Raw genomic sequence first — 23092 nt, forward strand, 5'->3', positions numbered from 1 at the left:
TGTGACAATAATAAATCAAGTCAAACTCTGTTTTGTTCTCTCACTTTGTCTCTGTGTCTGTGTCTCTCTCTGTGTCTCTCTTTCTCTGTCTCTGTCTGTATTTCTCTCTCTCTGTCTTTCTCTCTCTCCCTCTCTGTCTCTCCCCCCTCTCTGTCTTTCTGTTTCTCTCTCTCTCTCCCTCTCTCTCTCCCTCTCTCTCTGCGTCCCTCTCTGTCTCCGTGTGTCTCTCAGTCTCTCCCTCTCTGCATCTCTCTCTGTGTCCTTCTCTGTCTGTCTCTCTGTATCTCTCTCTGTCTCTGTCTTTCTCTCTCCTTTAAGGCGCTCCTTAAAAACCACCCTCTGTGACCGAGCTTTTGCTTGTCTGTCTCTGATATCTGTGTGTGTGACTGGGATTAAACTCTGTCTGATTGCTGTTCTTGTGAAATGCCATGAGGATGGGCTACTGTTGCAAAGGTATCAGAGAAATGCAGTTGTGACTGTCTTGCAGCCTTCTTGAACAGCCTCCAGGCCACTGAAGTCACTTTTCTGGCCTGTATCCCATAGTGAACCCCACCCAGTGAGTTTGTCAGGTATCAGCTGAGACTTGCAAAACTGATATGTATAACAGGACCAAGAAGAGGGGAAGAATGGACTCTTTCTCTGCTGTAAACACTCTTGGACTGTTGCCTCTGGGAGAGACAGTGTGTAAAGTTCCCTCAACACTGTCCCCATCAAACACTCCCAGGACAGGTACAGCACGGGGTTAGATACAGAGTAAAGCTCCCTCTACACTGTCCCCATCAAACACTCCCAGGACAGGTACAGCACAGGGTTAGATACAGAGTAAAGTTCCCTCAACACTGTCCCCATCAAACACTCCCAGGACAGGTACAGCACGGGGTGAGATACAGAGTAAAGCTCCCTCTACACTGTCCCCATCAAACACTCCCAGGACAGATACAGCACGGGGTTAGATACAGAGTAAAGCTCCCTCTACACTGTCCCCATCAAACACTCCCAGGACAGATACAGCACTGAACCTGGTCTCTTTCTCCGATGCCCAGTGAAAGACTCTCCCTCAGTTTGAAGGTTGAGGTGACCTGGAAGTGCAAGGACGAGTCTGAATCAAGGGTTTTAGAGCGTGTTCCACTTTTTACTGAAGGATCTCATCAAGCAATTTGGTTCCAACATTGAGGAACAGCATGCATGTTCAATAAGCACAGGAGGTCAAAGTTGAAAAGGGTTCATGCATCTGGAATTTCCAATTTGACCATCAAGGCTTGAGGTTCTCCCAGGATGAGTTAGGCCCAATGCTCCCCCCACCGGCCTCCATCAACTCTTCCTCTCAGGATCACCTTCATTTCCCGCCAGCTGTTGACATCATTGGGCGGGCGCAGTCCACTTGGAAAGGAGGGGTGTTTGGTGGGTCTTTGTGATCACCAGATGGATATGGGTTTTTACCACCACCCTGCCCTTTCTCAGTCCCTCTCCCTTCATCTCTTCGTTCCAGCCACCCCACCTCCTCCTCCACTCTCCTCTCCTCCACCCTCCTAACCCCACCGGCCTTTCGTGAGCCCAGCTGTAACATGGAAAGATCTCCATCGTTTCCATTGGCAACTACCAAGATGGCTGCCACTTCACCTCCCCCTCCTCACCACCCCTGAACTCAATGGCCGTCAACTGGGAGCTTTCAAAAGGATTTTCTATTTGCCCCTCCACAGCTTTTCCCCCTTAAAACCCACACATCCCTCTAGCTCATCCAGATGGGCTATTTGGCTGTGGGAAGGGGTACAGCCCAAGTTCTGAGGCACCCTCCTCCCTGACCCTCTAAGCCTTTTGGGGACTTAAGTGGGGAGGTGGGGTGGAGTTTTGCGCTGAGGAGGATGCTTGATCTTTCAAACCTCCCTATCACACCCACCTTCCTCAACACCGATCTACCACTCCTCCAACCCTCGCAGATAACAGATGACTTGAGCACCGTCGGACATTTTGGAGCCCAGCGGTTCCACAGTGCATTCCCCAACGGGTGAGGGGGAGGGGAAGGATTGCGGTGGTTGGGTCAAGCAAAATAGCGGCAGAACTTCACATGGGATTTACTTCACGCAATGAAAGTGCAGCAGGGTGGGTCGGTGGCACATGGCAGAGGACCATCGTGGGCCAACACTCAGTCGGTCGGAGAGGGCAGGGAGGGATGGCCACCATCCAGGGAGGCGCCAGAGAATGGAGCATGCCACAAAAAACTGAGATGGACGCATGGGGAGGGGGGGGGGTCAGGTGAAGGGTCACATCATCGGAGTCCAGGCCACGTTGCGGCAGCTGGGAACAAAGCAACACAGACACAATTAAAATCCCTAAAGGAACAACCACACACCCGCCCCAATGTGCAACATCCTCCAACCAATGGCTGCCACCATTCCTGATCCTTCATGTCCCCCTAGAATGCTGTGGGGGAGGGTAGGGGATGGGGGCGCCCCATTGAAAAATGCTTTTCTTCCAGTTCCCCTTTCACCACCTCAGGATATCCCACAGTGCAGCACTCTCCGACCCTCCCGCGGTGCGGCGCTCCCTCGGCACCGACCCTCCCGCGGCGCGGCGCTCCCTCGGCACCGGCGCTCCCTCGGCACCGACCCTCCCGCGGCGCGGCGCTCCCTCGGCACCGACCCTCCCGTGGCGCGGCGCTCGCTCGGCACCGACCCTCCCGCGGCGCTCCCTCGGCACCGACCCTCCCGCGGTGCGGCGCTCGCTCGGCACCGACCCTCCCGCGGCGCTCCCTCGGCACCGACCCTCCCGCGGCGCGGCGCCCCCTCGGCACCGACCCTCCCGCGGTGCGGCGCCCCCTCGGCACCGACCCTCCCGCGGTGCGGCGCCCCCTCGGCACCGACCCTCCTGCAGCGCGGCGCCCCCTCGGCACCGACCCTCCCGCGGTGCGGCGCCCCCTCGGCACCGACCCTCCCGCGGTGCGGCGCCCCCTCGGCACCGACCCTCCCGCGGTGCGGCGCCCCCTCGGCACCGACCCTCCTGCAGCGCGGCGCCCCCTCGGCACCGACCCTCCCGCAGCGCGGCGCTCCCTCGGCACCAACCCTCCCGCAGCGCGGCGCCCCCTCGGCACCGACCCTCCCGCAGCGCGGCGCCCCCTCAGCACCGACCCTCCCGCGGCGCGGCGCCCCCTCAGCACCGACCCTCCCGCGGCGCGGCGCCCCCTCGGCACCGACCCTCCCGCGGCGCGGCGCCCCCTCGGCACCGACCCTCCCGCGGTGCGGCACCCCCTCGGCACCGACCCTCCCGCGGTGCGGCACCCCCTCGGCACCGACCCTCCCGCGGTGCAGCGCCCCCTCGGCACCGACCCTCCCGCGGCTCAATGGTCAAAATTGTTGCATGAGATTAGTGCATGTAACAATTACCTCTCCTGATTGGTCGTCGGTTTATGAGCTCATTGAAGCCTCATCATTCTCACTGCCAACCTGCAGTCTGCACATGTGACGGACCACTGCAGTCGCATTGAATGCACGCTGCAGGAGATAACACAATAACTCACTAAATATTCTGTCCAAGGTCAGTGTGGGATATATCAGTGTTACAGTGAGGGGGGTGGGATATATCAGAGTGTTACAGTGAGGAGGGTGGGATACATCAGAGTGTTACAGTGAGGGGTGTGGGATATATCAGAGTGTTACAGTGAGGGGGTGTGGGGTATATCAGAGTGTTACAGTGAGGGGTGTGGGATATATCAGAGTGTTACAGTGAGGGGTGTGGGATATATCAGAGTGTTACAGTGAGGGGGTGTGGGGTATATCAGAGTGTTACAGTGAGGGGTGTGGGATATATCAGAGTGTTACAGTGAGGGGGGCTGCAATATATCGGAGTGTTACAGTGAGGGGTGTGGGGTGTATCAGAGTGTTACAGTGAGGGGTGTGGGATATATCAGAGTGTTACAGTGAGGGGTGTGGGATATATCAGAGTGTTACAGTGAGGGGTGTGGGATATATCAGAGTGTTACAGTGAGGGGTGTGGGATATATCAGAGTGTTACAGTGAGGGGTGTGGGGTATATCAGAGTGTTACAGTGAGGGGTGTGGGATATATCAGAGTGTTACAGTGAGGGGTGTGGGGTGTATCAGAGTGTTACAGTGAGGGGTGTGGGATATATCAGAGTGTTACAGTGAGGGGTGTGGGATATATCAGAGTGTTACAGTGAGGGGTGTGGGATACATCAGAGTGTTACAGTGAGGGGTGTGGGGTATATTAGAAAGTTACACTGAGGGGTGTGGGATGTATTTTGAAGTCTTTCCCTCACCTTCCATTGCATCTTTGCATAGTTTTTCCTGATTTGCTCACTGAAGGACTCATGGATGTTCTTGTCCAGGGCTGTGTCACCAACAATCCTGTGGGTCAAAGTGCAAAGGTCATGGGTGTTCAATGGTGAAAGCCTGGTTTGTGATGGTGGGCTGGACCATCTCCGTTTGCCCCCTGTATCTCTGTGTTGGTGGGAACATTCCAAGTTAGGGACCGGTGTCTCGCTCCTGTTACGCTGGGCACCATTGGGATCGGGAGCGACAATCTACCTCCATGCCCAACATGGTTGCTTGGCAGCATTGAGCCTCTCAATTGGTTTGTATTCTACCCACTTGGTGACTTCTGTTCTTCCAGCCCCTTTCTCTACCATAGGACATCCCAAAGGTCCTCACAGCTAATGAAGGACCTTGTTTAGTTTGAAATATGTTTAATTCTGTCTTGTGGGAGACGCCAGTTTGTATACAGCAGGATCCCATAAGTAGCCACTGTGATGAAAGGTGCCCCCCCCCCCCCCCCCCCGCCCAACTATTAGAGTATAGAGTCATAGAGGTTTACAGCATGGAAACAGGCCCTTCGGCCCAACTTGTCCAAGCTGCCTGTTTTTTGAAACCCCTAAGCTAATCCCAGCTGCCCGCATTTGGCCCACATCCGTCTATACATGTAACTATCTAAATGCTTTTTAAAAGATAACATTGTACCCGCCTCTACACTCACCACCCTCTGTGTGAAAACATTGCCCCTCTGGTCCCTTTTGTATCTCTCCCCTCTCACTTTAAACCTATGCCCTCTAGTTTTAGACTCCCCTACCTTTGGGAAAAGATACTGACTATCTACCTTGTCTATGCCTCTCATTATTTTATAGACCTCTATAAGGTCACCCCCTCAGCTTCCTACGCTCCAGATAAAAAAGCCCCAGTCTATCCAGCCTCTCTTTATGACTCAATCCATCAAGTCCCGGTAGCATCCTAATAACCTTTTCTGCACTCTTTCTTGTTTAATAATATCCTTTCAATAATAGGGTGACCAGAGCTGTACACAATATTCCAAGAGTGGCCTGATCAACGTCTTGTACAACTTCAACAAAATGTCCCAACTCATCTATTCAATGTTCTGACCGATGAAACCAAGCATGCCGAATGCCTTCTTCACCACTCTGTCACCTGTGATTCCACTTTCAAGGAGCTATAACATGTACCCCTAGATCTCTTTGTTCTGTAACTCTCCCCAGTGCCCTACCATTAACTGAGCAAGTCCTGCCCTGGTTCAATCCACCAAAATGCATCACCTCATGTTTGTCTAAATTAAACTCCATCTGCCATTCGTCAGCCCACTGGCCCAATTGATCAAGATCCCGCTGCAATTGGAGATAACTTTCTTCACTGTCCACTATGCTACCGATCTTGGTGTCATCTGCAAACTTACTAACCATGTCCCCTATATTCTCATTCAAATCATTAATATAAATGACAAATAACAGTGGACCCAGCACTGATCCCTGAAGCACACCGCTGGTCACAGTTTGTAAAACAACTGTCTACGACCTCCCTCTGGCTTCTGTCAAGAAGCCAATTTTGTGTCCATTTAGATACCTCATGTTGGATCCTGTGAGATTTAACTTTATGCAACAACCGACCATGCGGTACCTTGTCAAAGGCCTTGCTAAAGTCCATGTAGACAACATCAACTGCACTGCCCTCATTTACCTTTTGGTTACCCCTTCAAAAAACTCAATCAAATTTGTGAGATATGATTTGCGTCCAGTAGAGGCCATGGGATCTTTTACATTCACCTGCAAGGGCTGATGTGAATCGCTGGGTTAATGTCCCATTGTGAAAGACGCCACCTCCGAAAGTGCAGCACTGACCCTCCCACAGTGCGGCGCTCCCTCAGCACTGACCCTCCCACGGCGTGGCGCTCCCTCGGCACTGACCCTCCCACGGCGTGGCGCTCCCTCGGCACTGACCCTCCCACAGTGCGGCGCTCCCTCGGCACTGACCCTCCCACGGCGCGGCGCTCCCTCGGCACTGACCCTCCCACGGCGCGGCGCTCCCTCGGCACTGACCCTCCCACGGCGCGGCGCTCCCTCGGCACTGACCCTCCCACGGCGCGGCGCTCCCTCGGCACTGACCCTCCCACGGCGCGGCGCTCCCTCGGCACTGACCCTCCCACGGCGCGGCACTCCCTCGGCACTGACCCTCCCACGGCGCGGCGCTCCCTCAGCACTGTTTCAACACCTACCATGGGTGTTTGAGGGCCTCCTCACAGGTATATCGCTTTTCAGGGTCCCTCACCAATAGGTGCCGGATGAAGTCCTTTGCTGGAAGGAGGAGGAGAGACACATATTAATCTGGGCTCTTGTCAACATTCACACCTCAGGGCACAATGCCTGGCTGCAGTGTGATCTCCACAACCTGGGAGCATCTGTTCCCCTGACCCAGATGGATAACCCGACCAGTGCCCCAGCGTTGCTGTGGTTAAATCCCCCCTGAAGTCCCGTTGTTTGAACCCAGAAAATATGCAGGCCCATCGCTGCTCAAGAGTCTGGGCGAGGAGTCAGGGGGATAAGTGAATGCAGTGTAGATTGCCAGGGGATGGGGAAAGTTTCCCAGGGCATCCTGGTTTGGGCTCACGTGACAGTAGCCTAGCCACACCGCCATGAGGCGAGGGCGAGAGGGTGGTGGAGGGCAAGGGAGAGAGCCTTCGATTGATGTGGGGGTGGGGTGCCTACCTGACCCGGAGATGTCATCCCAGTAGGGAGGGTCGAACTCAAACTCAGCCTTCAGTATCTGCTTGAAGAGTTCCGAGTCATTCTCGTGGTAGAACGGAGGATAGCCACACAACCTGTACACAGAGTGAGAGGGTCACATGTTTGCCCAACACCTTCCACCCCTTTCTGCAATCTTAAGCACCTCATGTCAAAGAGGACCCTCCCGCAGTGCGGCGCTCCCTCGGCACTGCCCCTCCCGCAGTGCGGCGCTCCCTCGGCACTGCCCCTCCCGCAGTGCGGCGCTCCCTCGGCACTGCCCCTCCCGCAGTGCGGCGCTCCCTCGGCACTGCCCCTCCCGCAGTGCGGCGCTCCCTCGGCACTGCCCCTCCCGCAGTGCGGCGCTCCCTCGGCACTGCCCCTCCCGCAGTGCGGCGCTCCCTCGGCACTGCCCCTCCCGCAGTGCGGCGCTCCCTCGGCACTGCCCCTCCCGCAGTGCGGCGCTCCCTCGGCACTGCCCCTCCCGCAGTGCGGCGCTCCCTCGGCACTGCCCCTCCCGCAGTGCGGCGCTCCCTCGGCACTGCCCCCCCCGCAGTGCGGCGCTCCCTCGGCACTGCCCCCCCCGCAGTGCGGCGCTCCCTCGGCACTGCCCCCCCCGCAGTGCGGCGCTCCCTCGGCACTGCCCCTCCCGCAGTGCGGCGCTCCCTCGGCACTGCCCCTCCCGCAGTATGGCAGCCCCTCAGCAGTGTCCCTTTGGGTGTGAGAGTGGAGGGGGAGGAAATGAGGGATTTATCAGATCCTGTTATGGAATAACTCCCCAAACACTCACAGGATGTATGAGATGATGCCAATTGACCAGCAGTCCACAGATTTTCCATACGGTTTCTGCTCCAGGACCTCGGGAGCTGTTGGGACAAAGATAGGGTCCAAGTGAGAGAAACCCTTGGAAAACCTAAGCAACTGCTCCCCTCACAAGTGTTATCACGGAAAGCCTATCCCTGCCTATATCTTGTACCTCCTCCAACCCTTGTAACCAGTGAATGCCAAACACTTGTCTGGTGCTGACCACTTGAACATCCCCTCATCTCCATCACTCCATCATTGCTATCCTTTCATTCAGCTAAGTGAAACTTTATCCCACTGTCCCGCTCTCTCCCCATAGCCCTATATCAATACTCAAATTAATCCCACTGACCCACTCTCTCCCCGCAGCCCTGTATCAATCCCCAAACTAATCCCACTGCCCCACTCTCTCCCCCCATAGCCCTGCACCAATCCCCAAACTAATCCCACTGCCCCACTCTCTCCCCATAGCCATTTATCAATCCCCAAACTAATCCCACTGCCCCACTCCCTCCCCATAGCCTTGTATCAATCCCCAAACTAATCCCACTGCCTTGTTCTCTCCATAGCCCTGCATCAATCCCCAAACTAATCCCACTGCCCCACTCTCTCCCCCCATAGCCCTGCACCAATCCCCAAACTAATCCCACTGCCCCACTCTCTCCCCATCGCCCTGTATCAATCCCCAAACTGATCCCACTGCCCCACTCCCTCCCCATAGCCCTGTATCAATCCCCAGTGGGTCCAGGAACGAGGAGGAAAGTCCTTGTACCCACGTAACCAGGCGTCCCGCAAGCCGTTGACAGGAATCTCCCCGTTTCTTCGATCTTTGAGAGTCCAAAGTCGCTGATCATGATCTTCGAGTCGTCAAACGGCGAGACATACAACAGATTCTCAGGCTGAGAGGCAAGAGGCAGTCGTTAAATACATCACTGTCACTCTGGTTCTCCCCCCCACATTCCCAGCCTGCCAATCACCCCTCCCTCTGTACCTTTCCGCCAGTCTCTCTCTCCCCCTCTCTCTCTCTCCCTCACCAAGATGCTGGGCAGGGTCCGGGGAACTCATTGGCTTGGGTCTCCGAGGCCAACCCTTGCGGGGAGACCCCACTGGCTGGGTCCACCATTTATCCCCCATCCCCATTCCCCTCCTCGAGAAGGTGGTGGGTGAGCTGCCATCTTGAACTGTTGCAGTCCCCTGTAGTGTAGGTATACCCACAGCGCTGTTAGGGAGGGCATTCCAGGATTTTGATCCAGTCAGGATGGTGTGTGGAGGGCTCAGATGGGAGAACTTGCAGGGAATGGCTGTTCCCCATAGCGTCTGCTGCCCTTGTCCTTCTTTGGGATGAAGTGGCACTGTCAAAGGAGCCTGTCAGTGTATCCTGTAGACAGTACACACTGCTGCTGCAATGCATCGGTAGTGGAGGGAATGAATATTGAAGATGGATGGTCAGTCGAGCGGGGGGCTGCTTTGTCCCGGATGGTGTTGAGCTTCTCGAGTGTTGTCGGAGCCGCGCTCATCTAGGCGAGTGGGAGAGTATTCCATCACACTCCTGACTTGTGCCTTGTCGATGGTGGACAGGCTTTGGGGGGGAGTCAGGAGGTGAGTTACTCTCCGCAGGATTCCCAGCCTCTGACCTGCTCTGGGAGCCACAGTATTTATATGGCTGGGTCCAGTTCAGTTTCTGGTCAATGGTAACCCCCCAGGATGTTGATAGTGGGGGGATTCAGCGATGGGAATGCCATTGAATGTCAAGGGGAGATGGTTCGATCCTCTCTTGTTGTAGCTGGGGGGAATCACGCTCAGAACAACATGGAGGGAGACCGGAACATCCTCTACCTGCTAAACTTGTAAGCAAAGGCTGTTTGATGAGCCCTTGCCACTTTGAGCACCCCCCACCCCTTGCACCAAGCTGACATGCCTACCTTGAGGTCCCTGTGGACGATGCCCAGCTGGTGAAGGTAACTGACGGCGTTGAGGATCTGGTGGATGAGCTTACTGGCATCTCTCTCTGTGTAAAACCCTCGCTCGATGATACGGTCAAAGAGCTCACCACCCGACACCCTGTCAACAAGTGACGACCCTGAGAAAAGCACTCACATAGAGCAGTATAGATTCAGACTAACCTTCCCCTCCTCAGCTCTCCTTTCCAATATATACAGTATCTCTATCTCATCTTTGTCTCTCCCCCTTTGTCTCTCCCCCTTTGTCTCTCTCTCTCTCTCCCCCTTTGTCTCTCTCTCTCTCTCTCTCTCTCTCCCCCTTTGTCTCTCTCTCTCTCTCTCCCCCTTTGTCTCTCTCTCTCTCTCCCCCTTTGTGTCTCTCTGTCTATTTCTATTTCTCTCTATCACTCTCTCTCTCAGTGGGCCAAATGGCCTCCTTCTGCACTGTCAAGTTTCTATCTATCTATCTCTCTTTTCCTCTCTCTCCATCTCTCTATCACTTATTGTTTTTGTCTGTCCCTCCCCTCTCTCTCTGTTAATCCCTTTTTCTGTCTCTCTCTCTTTCACTTTCTCCCTGTTCCCTGTCTCTATCGATCTCTCTTCTCCCTCTCTCTTTCTGTCTCTCTCAGTATCTCTCTATCTGTCTCTCACTCTTTTGCTCTCTCTGTCTCTCCCCCTCTTCTGTCTCTTGCTCCTCCCTCTTTCTTTTCCCCTATCTCTTTCCCCCTTTCTCTCTCTCTCGTCCCTCACTTCTCTCTTTTTCCTTCTCTCTGTTGTTCTTTCTTACTCTCTTTCCGCCACTCCATCTCTTTCCCCCTTTCTTCTTTTCCTTCTATCTGTCTCTCTCTTTCTCACTCCTTCCCTCTCCCCTTCTCTCTCATTCTTCCCTTGCCCTTGGCCTGTGAATCGTACAAGTCGCTGGGTTACTCACAGTTCCATCACAAGGTACAGGTGACTGGGACTTTCGTACACCTTTTGAAGAGAGACGATATTCTCATGTTTGATCCTGTAAAAGGAAACACTTAAACGTTGAGAGTAGGCAGGTTGTTGGAAGTCAATCCGTCAGTCCATCTAGCAATTCATCCATCCATCCATCACATGAGGCTTAGCCACATAGTATACTTCGTACATGTAGTACACCTAGCAAGTATATTTGTTGTTTGCCAGGCAGTGTGAGGCCAATTTGGCAATCCCAGGCCTACACACATTGGTTGCCAGGCAACTTCAGGCCTATTTGCTAGTCAGCAGGCAGCATGAGGCCTATCTGCCCGTTGCCAGGCAACTTCAAGCCTACTCACTGTCACCTGTGAGGCCCGTTTGCCAGTTGCTCAGGCCTATTTGCCAGGCAACATCAGGCCTTCTAGGTGGGCACCTGGCATCCATGAAGCCTACTCGCCCAGGCTTTTGGCAACATCATCAGGCGTAACCTGTTGCCAGTAAGTCTGAGGCCTACACACATAATCAAGCAGCATGGGGCCTATTCGCCAGTCACTTGGCAACCTCAGGCCCACTCGCCAGCTGCCAGGCGTTGGTGAGGCCTACACACCAGGAGTTTGACAAAGTCAACCTGGCGAAAGTGCGAGAAATGAAAACTATTAACCGGGCACAAAAAGGGTGACAGAATTTGTTTCAGGAAAATTGAAGCGAGAGGTCCTCAAAGCTTTTGAGTACTTTTTATTATATAAATTATTTAACTTGGTAACCATGGCAACAACCAATGTCAAACCTGACTGGAATTCTTTTCATGTTCACTCTATTTAGTCTCCAACAGCCGCGAATCTCTATTTTTAATCTCTAGCTCATTCTCCGCAGAAACAGACAATGAGAAAAACCTTGGCAACATTTTATATATCCCCCGCATTAATTATTATTCGCAAAGGGAATTGGAAGCAATGTTGACCCTCATTCCAAGGATTTCTACCTGCTCTTGATGATTCAGATCATCCTAGGTTTGAGCCTCAGCTCCAGAGAACAGAACTCCAGACTCAATACCCCAAAATCTGCCCCTCCACCCAGACCTAACACTGAGGGAGCGCCGCACTGTGGGAGGGTCAGTGCTGAGGGAGCTCCGCACTGTGGGAGGGTCAGTGCCGAGGGAGTGCTGCACTGTGGGAGGGTCAGTGCTGAGGGAGCTCCACACTGTGGGAGGGTCAGTGCTGAGGGAGCGCCGCACTGTGGGAGGGTCAGTGCTGAGGGAGCGCCGCACTGTGGGAGGGTCAGTGCTGAGGGAGCGCCGCACTGTGGGAGGGTCAGTGCTGAGGGAGCGCCGCACTGTGGGAGGGTCAGTGCTGAGTGAGTGCCGCACTGTGGGAGGGTCAGTGCCGAGGGAGCGCCGCACTGTGGGAGGGTCAGTGCTGAGGGAGGTCCGCACTGCGGGAGGGTTAGTGCTGAGGGGACACCGCACTGTGGGAGGGTCGGTGCTGAGGAAGCAGTGCACTGTGGGAGGGTCAGTGCTGAGTGAGTGCCGCACTGTGGGAGGGTCAGTGCCGAGGGAGTGCCGCACTGTGGGAGGGTCAGTGCTGAGGGAGCGCCGCACTGTGGGAGGGTCAGTGCTGAGGGAACGCTGCACTGTGGGAGGGTCAGTGCTGAGGGAGCGCCGCACTGTGGGAAGGTCAGTGCTGAGGGAGCGCCGCACTGTGGGAGGGTCAGTGCTGAGGGAGCACCGCACTGTGGGAGGGTCAGTGCTGAGGGAGCACCGCACTGTGGGAGGGTCAGTGCCGAGGGAGCGCCGCACTGTGGGAGGGTCGGTGCCGAGGGAGCGCCGCACTGTGGGAGGGTCGGTGCCGAGGGAGCGCCGCACTGTGGGAGGGTCGGTGCCGAGGGAGCGCCGCACTGTGGGAGGGTCGGTGCCGAGGGAGCGCCGCACTGTGGGAGGGTCAGTGCCAAGGGGGCACCGCACTGTGGGAGGGTCAGTGCTGAGTGAGTGCCGCACTGTGGGAGGGTCAGTGCTGGTTACAGTTACAGTTGCCCCTTCCATCTGCTCTCTCGGGTGAATGCACAGGTAAATCCCAAAGCTATTGGTAGATGAGAATGTGAAGGGGTGGAGGAGGAGGGGGAATGGTGCTCCTCAGTGTCCAGAGACAAACATTCACCCTTCCCCTAACATCCCTGCAACATACTTAATTCACTGGTGCGTTATGAGAGAAACTGATGTACCCTCCAGCACCCTCCCCAAACCCCTCGTTCACCTGTCACCTCCCTGCTCCAGCACGATCAACACCTTATCATCAACCTTCTGTACTGCTTTCCTCCCCAAGACACCTTGGCCATTTCAACCTCTCCCCTCTGCCCCTCACTCCTCTAGATTCATCTCCTCCCTTCCCCCCTCCATCCCTAAATGATTCACCAACCCATAGCTTCGATCCCGTCCTACCATTCAAAACCTAACGGCTAGGGGTTAGGGGTCAGGTTTACGGGTTAAGGTTTTTGGGGTCGGACAGAGAGGGAACATGTCCCCTTCTGTCACTTTTCTTTTGGCTCACGTCCAACCCTTGTTGCCCCCTGTGATGCCTTGTCCTTATATTTTGGCTGGTTGGCTTCTGGGCCTTTTCCATTTTTTAAATAAATTCTTTCTCTTGTCAGTTTTTTTGCCTTGTGCAGGGTGGTGAATGAGGGGTACCCTCATGTGTGGGAGGGTGGGGAGGGAATGGGAGTTGTGGGTTAGGGAGGAAGAGGAAGACGGTGATGGTCTTGTTCTGCTATATTTTAGGTGTTTGGAGGAGGTGGTTGTTGAGGTGGTGTGTGTTGGGGGAGAGTGCTGTTAGGTTGAGGGTTTATGTATTTCTAGCATTGGAGTCAAGGTAGTGTGTGTGTTGGAGAGTTTTTTTTAAGGGGTTCATGTTAGCATTCATGTTAAGACGGCTAGAATACAAGAGCGGGGGTGTACTTCTGAGGCTCTAGTCAGACCCCATTTGGAGCATTGTGAGCAGTTTTGGCTCCTGTATCTCAGGGAGGATGTGCTGGCCTTGGAAGGGGTCCAGAGGAGGTTTGGAAGAATGATCCCTGGAATGAAGAGCTTGAGATATGAGGAACGGTTGAGGACTCTGGGTCTGTACTTGTTGGAGTTTAGAAGGATGAGGGAGGATCTTACTGAAACTTACAGGATACTGCGAGGCCTGGATAGAGTGGACATGATGTGGATGTTTCCCTTAGTGGGAAAAAGTAGAACCAGAGGGCACAACCTCAGGCTGAAGTGATAATGAGGAGGAATTTCTTCAGCCAGACAGTGATGAATCTGTGGAACTCTTTGCTGCAGAAGGCTGTGGAAGCCGGGTCATTGAGTGTCTTTAAGACAGAGATAGATAGGTTCTTGATTAATAAGGGAATCAGGAGAATGGGGGTGAGAAAAATATCAGCCATGATTGAATGGCGGAGCAGACTCAATGGGCCGAGTGCCCTAGTTGTGCTCCTATGTCTTATGTTCTTATGGGTTAGGGTTAGGGTTAGAGTTAGGGTTATGGGTTATTTTATTTTTGTTTTATTTTATTAGTGTCACAAGTAGGCTTGCATTAATGCTGCAATGAAGTTGCTGTGAAAATCCCCTAACCACCGCACTCCGGCACCTGTTCGGGTACACTGAGGGAGAATTTAGCATAGCCAATGCACCTAACCAGCACATCTTTCAGACTATGGGAGGCAACCCACGCAAACACGGGGAGAATGTGCGAACTCCGTACAGACAGTGACCGAAGCCAGGAATCGAACTTAGGTCCCAGGCACTGTGAGGCAGCAACCCGAACCACTATGCCACCATGCCGCCCCAGTTAGAGTTATGGGTTTGGGTTACGGGTTGGGGTTTAGTGTTAGGGTTCAGGTTAGGTGTTTGTGTACATGTGCATGCATGTGTGCGTGTAGCGGGGGAGTGTAGTGACGGGATGTAGGAATTTTGAGGGGATGTTTCACAGTTAAGGTTAGAGTTCAGGTTAGGTGTATATTTGCCTGTGCATAGGGGAGAGGGCACAGTGGCAGAGTGTACAGAGTTTGAGGGGATATGTTATGTTACGCCTTTTAGACTTTGGCAACAAATATCGGCCCCATCAAAGGATGAGAAAGAAAATCTGCCTTAGAGGCACTGAGAGGCAATCTTAAAATGCCAGGTATTCTGTTCTCGAGGGAGCAATCAAGTCGCACTCCCCTGACCCACGTCCCAATAGCTGGATGTCCCTCATCTGTGAGCAGGTACTTGCCTCTCTCACTCAGCGAACGACAGACGTTGTTCCACATTCTCGGTTATCTCACCATTATTGTAGAAAATAACAGCTTGTGGTGATGGGGGATAACATATTCATAGGGATAGAAGATTGGCTGGCAGCCAGAAATCTGAGTATGCATAAATGAGTCTTTGTCTGATTGGCAGGATGTGAGAAATGGGGTCCCGCAGAGGTCTGTAACGGGGCCTCAACATCTTATATCAATGATTTAGATGAAGGGAGTGAAAGCATGGTAGCTAAACTTCCAGACAACACAAAGAGAGGTAGGACCAGTATGTTGTGAAGAAGACAAAAGGAGGTTGCAGAGGATATTGATAGGTTGAGTGAGTGGGCAAGAATCTGGCAGATGGAGTGGGGATTCATCGCCAGACTATGAATCCAGAAAGTCAGCTAATGTTCTGGGGACCCGGGTTCGAATCCCGCCACAGCAGATGGTGGAATTTGAATTCAATAAAAAATTTCTGGAACTAAGGACCTACTGATGACCGTGAAACCTTTGTCGATTGTCAGGAAAAACCCCATCTGGTTCACTCATGTCCTTTAGGGAAGGAAATCTGCCATCCTTACCTGGCCTGGCCTACGTGTGATTCCAGAGCCACAGCAATGCAGCTAACTCTTGACTGGCCTCTGAATAAGGGCAATTAGGGATGGGCAATAAATGCTGGCCGGCTGGCGATGGCCACGCACCACAAATGAATAAGAAAAATGAGGGTTTTAAAATTTATTTATTAGTGTAACAAGTAGGCTTACATTAACACTGCAATGAAGTTACTGTGAAAACCCCCTAGTTGCCACACTCCGGTACCTGTTCGTTTATACTGGGGGAGAATTTAGCATGGCAATGCACAACTTTCAGACTGTGGGAGGAAACTGGAGCACCCAGAGGAAACCCAGGGAGAACGTGTAGACTCCACACAGGCAGTGACCCAAGCCGGAATTGTACCTGGGTCCCTGATGCTGTGAGGCAGCAGCGTTAACCACTATGCTACCGAGCCACCCTGGGTCACCTCCTGAGGGAAGGTTGGACGGACTGAGGTTGTGAACACTGAAGTTTCAAAGAGTGAGGGGGAGACTCGATTGAAGTAGATAAGACCCTGAACAGCTCTCGATAAGCTGGACATGGAAAGGACTTTTCCCCTCATGGGTGAGTCCAGACCCTGCGGTGTCGCCCTGTTCACACAGAGATAAGAATTTTTTTTAACTCTCCATACAAATGTGAGGTCATGCATTTTGGAAGGTCTAGTACAGATAGGGAAATATACAGTAAATGGCAGAACCCTTAGGAGTATTGATAGGCAGTGAGGTTTGGGTGTACAGGTACACAGATCACTAAAAGTGGCAATGCCGGTGGAGAAGGTAGTCAAGAAGGCATATGGCATGCTTACCTTCATTGGCCAGGGCATTGAGTTTAAAAACTGACAAGTCATGTTGCAGCTTTAGAGAACCTTAATTAGACTGCACTTGGAATATGGTGTTCAATTCTGGTCGCCACACTACCAGAAGGATGTTGAGGCTTTGGAGAGGGTACAGAAAAGATTTACCAGGATGTTGCCCTGTATGGAGGGCATTAGCTATGAGGAGAGGTTGGGGGTTTGTTCTCACTGGAGCGACGGAGGTTGAGGGGAGACCTGATAGAAGTCTACAAGATTATGAGAGGCATGGACAGAGTGGATAGTCAGAAGCTTTTTCCCAGGGTGGAAGAATCAGTTACTAGGGGGCACAGGTTTAAGGTGCGAGGGGCAAGGTTTAAAGGAGATGTACACAGAGGGAGGTGGTGCCTGGAACTCGTTGCCAGGGGGAGGTGGTGGAAGCGGATAAGATAGTGACTTTTAAGGGGTGTCTTGACAAATATATCAATAGGATGAGAGTAGAGGGATGTGGTCCCTGGAAGGGAAGGGGGTTTTAGTTGAGTCAAGCAGCATGGCCAGTGCAGGCATGGAGGGCCGAAGGGCCTGTTCCTGTGCTGTAATTTTCTTTGTTCGTGCGGTTTTGGAAGAGAGAGGGAAGGGGGTGGCAGGAATAGGTAAGAGTCTCATCGGGTGAGGGAATTGAATGCTATCGTGGGGACAGGGTTAGGAATTTGCTGGGCAAGCTGATGCTCTTATTGAATGATGGAGTAGAATGGAGGGGCTGAATGGCCTACTTCTCCCCTGGCTTTGTAGGTGTACCCCCTGCCACTCACTTGCGCAGCACGGCAATCTCATTCTCCAGCACGGCCTCTCTGCCTTGCAGGATGTCCTTGACGATACACTTCATGGCCACCAGCCGCTTTGATTGGCGGTCCTCTGCTAACATGACCTCGGAGAAGGCGCCCCTGCAAAGGGAAAGGTGGGCAGAGGAAGCAGCGTTTAAAGAGGCACCGGCAACATAGCAAAAGGCAGCGGGCAAGGCCTACACAACCCTGCTCGGCCCACGCCTGGTGTGAATGCAGGACTGTACTGGGCACCGAGCCAAGGGTGGGGTGGGGGGGTAGAGGGGGGGATTTTGAGCCCTCTTCCCCACAAACGGTAGTCAATGCTGGGCCAGTAATTTAAAATCTTTGAGGGTGAGCAGATCTCCAGTTCCCAAAGCTAGCGATGGATGTGGAGGCTGGGGTCTCTGTCTCTCTCATTCTCAGTGTTTCTATCTCTTTCTCCTTCTGCCTCTCTCTGTGTCTCTCTCTCTCTCTGTGTCTCTCTCTCTCTCTCTGTCTCTCTCTCTCCCTCACTCCCTCTGTCCATCTGTCTGTCTGTATCTCTCTCTCTTCTGTCTCTCTCCCTCTGTCTCTCTCCCTCTCTATCTCTGTCTGAAAGTGGGAACACTGCAGAGTAACAATTCTCTTTTTCTCTCTCTCTCTGAGAATGGGAACACGGCAGAGTAACGATCCCCTCTGTCTTTCTCCATCTGAGATGGGAACACTGCAGAGCAACAATCCTCTCTCTCTCTCTCTCTGAGAGTGGGAACACTGCAGAGTAATGATCCCCTAACTTTCTCTCTCCCTCCGAGAGTGGGAGCACTGCAGAGTAACAATCCTCTCTCTCTCCCTCTGAGAGTGGGAGCACTGCAGAGTAACAATCCTCTCTCTCTCCCTCTGAGAGTGGGAGCACTGCAGAGTAACAATCCTCTCTCTCTCTCTGAGAATGGGAATACTGCAGAGTAAGAATCCTCTCACTCACTCTCTGAACACTAATCACACTGTTGCAACATATTAATGACTACCCACACAAGATATTCAAGATGCTTCTTTCTCCAAAGTAAGTGTAGAGCAACTTGAGTAGCCTCCTCCTTACAGCGCCAAGCAATATGAGCTTAAACAGACAAAACTCCAATCCCCATCCTCAGCACTATTCAGAGTTTGGTTTTGTGTTGACTATTGCCACTCATCCATTTCTCACACCCTGTCTCTCTCGCACGCTGCCCCTCGCACTCTTCGTCTCCCTTCCTCCCTTTGTGTCTCTGTTTCTCTGTCTCCCTCCCTCTGTCTCCCTCTGTCCGTCTCTCTCTGAATGTCTTTGTCTCTTTCTCTCTCTCTCTCGCCCTGTCGCTCACCCTCTCGCCCTGTCGCTCGCTCCCTCGCACTCTCTGTCGTCCTGTGTGTGTGTGTGTGTCTCTCTGTCTCTTTTTCTATCCCCCTCTCTATCTCTATCTCTCTCTCCCTGTCTCTCTTTCTCTGTGTGTGTGTCTCTCCGTCCCCCTCTCTTTCTCTCTATCTCTCTCCCTCTGTCCTTCTGTTTCTCTCTCTCTGTCCCCCTCTCTCTCTCTGTCTGACCCCCTCTGTCTGTCCCCCTCTCTCTGTCCCTCCCTCTCTCGCTCTGTCTTTCTCTCTGTCTGTCTCTCTTTCTTCCTGTCTGTGTGTGTGTCTCTGTCACTGTCTCTCTCTCTCCCCCCTTTCCATCTCTTTCTATCCCCCTCTCTCTCTGTCTCTATGTCTCTCTCCCTGTCTCTCTTTCTGTGTGTGTGTGTCTCTCCATCTCCCTCTCTTTCTCTCCCTCTCGCCCCGTCCCTCTCGCCCCGTCCCTCTCGCCCCGTCCCTCTCGCCCCGTCCCTCTCGCCCCGTCCCTCTCGCCCCGTCCCTCTGTCCTTCCGTCTCGCCCCGTCCCTCTGACATCTTTTGGGAATATTTTAACAATGTCTAATTGGGAAGACTGTGAGCCTGAGATGATCCAATGACCTTTGGCCAGGGTGTATTCCCATCGTTTCCCAAATCTCCCAGCCTCTGGAGACAGATCTTCCCGCATTGCGGGGTCTACTGGGATTGGATGTTGGAGGGGATGGACGGGGTGTCCATCAGGCAGGAACTGCTCCTGTGCAATACTGGAGCCCAACAGCAGGAGGCAGTGGAGAGCAGCCAGTGTGAGGGTATTAGACAGACATTGGCAATGCACCTCCCCCACCCCCCCAAAACCCCCAGTTTCCCCCAGCTTCTCCAAAACTCCCATTTCACCACTCCTTCCCCAAACTCCCATTTCCCCCCCTCCCTCCCCAAAACCCCTATTTTCCCCTCACCTACCTCAAAACCCACATTTCCCCCTCACCCTCCTCAAAACCATCTATTTCCTCCCCAAAATCCCCATTTTCTCTCCTCATTTCTCCCTCACTCCATTTCCCTTCCCTCCCACACTCTCTCATCGCCCCCTCCCAATTCCACACCATTTCACACCCCCCACCGCCCTTTATCCTCACTCCCTCCATCCTTGCCTCACCTCTCTCCCCCCTGCACCCTCCGCCAGCCCCTCCCTGCACCCTCCGCCAACCCCTCCCTGCACCCTCCGCCAACCCCTCCCTGCACCCTCCGCCAACCCCTCCCTGCACCCTCCGCCAACCCCTCCCTGCACCCTCCGCCAACCCCTCCCTGCACCCTCCGCCAACCCCTCCCTGCACCCTCCGCCAACCCCTCCCTGCACCCTCCGCCAACCCCTCCCTGCACCCTCCGCCAACCCCTCCCTGCACCCTCCGCCAACCCCTCCCTGCACCCTCCGCCAACCCCTCCCTGCACCCTCCGCCAACCCCTCCCTGCACCCTCCGCCAACCCCTCCCTGCACCCTCCGCCAACCCCTCCCTGCACCCTCCGCCAACCCCTCCCTGCACCCTCCGCCAACCCCTCCCTGCACCCTCCGCCAACCCCTCCCTGCACCCTCCGCCAACCCCTCCCTGCACCCTCCGCCAACCCCTCCCTGCACCCTCCGCCAACCCCTCCCTGCACCCTCCGCCAACCCCTCCCTGCACCCTCCGCCAACCCCTCCCTGCACCCTCCGCCAACCCCTCCCTGCACCCTCCGCCAACCCCTCCCTGCACCCTCTGCCAACCCCTCCCTGCACCCTCCGCCAACCCCTCCCTGCACCCTCCGCCAACCCCTCCCTGCACCCTCCGCCAACCCCTCCCTGCACCCTCCGCCAACCCCTCCCTGCACCCTCCGCCAACCCCTCCCTGCACCCTCCGCCAACCCCTCCCTGCACCCTCCCTCCCTCCTCCTCCCTCCTCCCCCTCCCTCCTCCCCCTCCCTCCCTCTGTCCCTCTCCCCCTCCCTCCCTCTGTCCCTCTCCCCCTCCCTCCCTCTGTCCCTCTCCCTCTCCCTCCCTCTGTCCCTCTCCCTCTCCCTCCCTCTGTCCCTCTCCCTCCCCGTCCCTCTCCCTCCCCTCCTTTCCTCATCCCACTCTTTCCCCTTCTCTCTTCCACCCCTCCTCAGCTCCCTCATCACCCCTCCCCCTCACTCCTCCCTCATCAGCCCGGCTCCCCAGTTCCGCTCCCCTTCATGCCCCCATTCTCCCTCCTCACCCACTTCTCACCCGCTCCTTCCCCTCACCCCCTTCCCCCTCTCCTCACTGTCTCTCGCTCAATCTTCAACCTCCCCACCCCGGCTGTCCCACCTCGTACTTTCTCCTTCTCTTTCACTCCCCCCTGCACCTTCCCACCATCTCTCCTCCACTCCCCTTCCCACTCTCCCGCCTCCCCCTCCCTAGCCTCGCCCCATCCAAGTTCCCAAATCCGCTCCGCGATCCATTTCGATTGCCTCTTGGACCCCCGACCTCTTTCCCCCTCCCACACTCACTCCCTCACTCAGCACCCTTGGCTCTCTAAATCCCCCCCCGGGGATACAACACTCACGCGCCCAACTTTTCCTTGATGACATAAACAGCCGAGATATCCTCGGTCTTTTTGATCCAGCCCTCTTCCAGAGGCATCGTGCGGAACTCTCTCCCAATTTTCCCTGAGGTAGAAAAGAAAGGGTCACCTGTGGCATTTGTTTGCGAACTCGTTATAACGGAGCGAGTATATGTGTGTGTATGTGTCCCTTTAAGTTACCACCATGTTCAGTAAATCCAGGGTAAATTCAGTCAGAGCGCAATGGTGATTAACAATGCAGGAGGGTCGGTGCTGAGGGAGCGTCGCACTGTGGGAGGGTCGGTGCTGAGGGAGCGTCGCACTGTGGGAGGGTCGGTGCTGAGGGAGCACCGCACTGTGGGAGGGTCGGTGCTGAGGGAGCGTCGCACTGTGGGAGGGTCAGTGCTGAGGGAGCGCCGCACTGTGGGAGGGTCGGTGCTGAGGGAGCGCCGCACTGTGGGAGGGTCGGTGCTGAGGGAGCGCCGCACTGTGGGAGGGTCGGTGCTGAGGGAGCGCCGCACTGTGGGAGGGTCGGTGCTGAGGGAGCGCCGCACTGTGGGAGGGTCGGTGCTGAGGGAGCGCCGCACTGTGGGAGGGTCGGTGCTGAGGGAACGCCGCACTGTGGGAGGGTCAGTGCTGACGGAGGGCCGCACTGTGGGAGGGTCAGTGCCGAGGGAGCGCCACACTGTGGGAGGGTCGGTGCCGAGGGAGCACCGCACTGTGGGAGGGTCGGTGTTGAGGGAGCGCCGCACTGTGGGAGGGTCGGTGTTGAGGGAGCGCCGCACTGTGGGAGGGTCGGTGTTGAGGGAGCGCCGCACTGCGGGAGGGTCAGTGCCGAGGGAGCGCCGCACTGTGGGAGGGTCGGTGCCGAGGGAGCACCGCACTGTGGGAGGGTCGGTGTTGAGGGAGCGCCGCACTGTGGGAGGGTCGGTGTTGAGGGAGCGCCGCACTGCGGGAGGGTCAGTGCTGAGGGAGCGCCGCACTGTTGGAGGGTCAGTGCTGAGGGAGCGCCGCACTGTGGGAGGGTTGGTGCTGAGGGAGCACCGCACTGTGGGAGGGTCAGTGCTGAGGGAGCCCTGCGCTGTGGGAGGGTCAGTGCTGAGGGAGCACCGCACTGCGGGAGGGTCAGTGCTGAGGGAGCACCGCACTGTGGGAGGGTCAGTGCTGAGGGAGCACCACACTGTGGGAGGGTCAGTGCTGAGGGAGCGCCGCACTGTTGGAGGGTCAGTGCTGAGGGAGCGCCGCACTGTGGGAGGGTTGGTGCTGAGGGAGCGCCGCACTGTCAGAGGGTCAGTGCTGAGGGAGAGCCATCCACAGTTACACAGCACAGCCTTGGCGTCCGAGAGCTGTCAGTCAATCTCTAACCCAAACCCACATCTCATGCCGGGCGAGAGCCCCACTTTCCCCATGGCCCCCAGAGTCGAATAGCCCAGTCCTCCATGGAGTCTGACTCCTGACTGACATGTCAAGCATGGAGAGGGGAGGGGACGTGTGTGTGTACATGTGTGTGAGAGAGAGAGTGTGAGTGTGTTTGAGCGTGTGTGTGTGTGTGTGTGTGTGTGTGTGTGTGTGTGTGTGTGTATACGGGGTGGGTGGAGTGTTGGTGCTATGATTGTTAAAATAAATGCAAAGGGGGTTCAGTCGATGCAAGTGGGGTATTGACTCGAATTTGGAGGTGGGGGTGGAGAGAGGGGGAAAGGAAGGGTGAGTGTAGAATGGTAAATTCTGGAGTTGAGATGCAGAGGGAGGTGGAATACTGAATGATGCTCCCATTCAGAATTCATCCCGTCTCTGACATCCATTCCCGAATCCACATTTCTTTTTGAAGAGCTTCCCTTAGGAACAGGCAACCCCAACGGGGATGTTGAGGGGGTGGGACAGCAGGTGGGGTGCATGGATGAACAAAAGGCCAACCCCTTCAAGAATTAAATTTCTTACCTTCCCGAGAACCAGCTATCTCTTCCTGTCTCTCTCTCTCTCCCACCCACACTCACTCTTTCACTGTCTTACACACACACTGCCTCTCTCTCTTTCCCACATACA

The 23092-nt window shown here is 55.1% G+C and overlaps 1 protein-coding gene across 2 annotated transcripts; it reads right to left on the minus strand.

Moving 5' to 3' along the window:
- Positions 1-2248: 2248 nt before the first annotated feature.
- On the minus strand, positions 2249-23025 carry LOC145339432 (calcium/calmodulin-dependent protein kinase type 1-like). Of its 2 annotated transcripts, XM_080183899.1 has the most exons (12): positions 22988-23025; positions 21053-21155; positions 17151-17282; positions 10690-10764; positions 9741-9879; positions 8591-8717; positions 7805-7880; positions 7000-7112; positions 6510-6588; positions 4273-4360; positions 3381-3488; positions 2249-2295 (listed from the first exon to the last, which is right to left on the minus strand). In XM_080183899.1, exons 2-11 carry the CDS (start codon positions 21127-21129, stop codon positions 3402-3404), a joined length of 993 nt encoding a protein of 330 aa, XP_080040025.1. In that variant the 5' UTR covers positions 21130-21155; positions 22988-23025; the 3' UTR covers positions 2249-2295; positions 3381-3401. The 2 variants fall into 2 exon arrangements, with proteins under 2 accessions (XP_080040025.1, XP_080040026.1); XM_080183900.1 differs by lacking the exon at positions 17151-17282.
- Between the last annotated feature and the right edge of the window lie 67 nt (positions 23026-23092).

This window comes from Carcharhinus amblyrhynchos, unplaced genomic scaffold (genome assembly GCF_965287045.1).
Source record: "Carcharhinus amblyrhynchos unplaced genomic scaffold, sCarAmb.v2.hapA scaffold_461, whole genome shotgun sequence".
In the NCBI taxonomy this organism is placed as follows: domain Eukaryota; kingdom Metazoa; phylum Chordata; class Chondrichthyes; order Carcharhiniformes; family Carcharhinidae; genus Carcharhinus; species Carcharhinus amblyrhynchos.

Coding starts and splice junctions, on each gene's coding strand:
- LOC145339432 (XM_080183899.1), bottom strand. CDS start 21,129: ATGCCTCTGGAAGAGGGCTGGATCAAAAAGACCGAGGATATCTCGGCT. Junction 17,283..21,052: donor ATCAAGGAAAAGTTGGGCGC/GTGAGTGTTGTA, acceptor TTCCCTTTGCAG/GGGCGCCTTCTCCGAGGTCA. Junction 10,765..17,150: donor GAGATTGCCGTGCTGCGCAA/GTGAGTGGCAGG, acceptor TTCCTTTTACAG/GATCAAACATGAGAATATCG.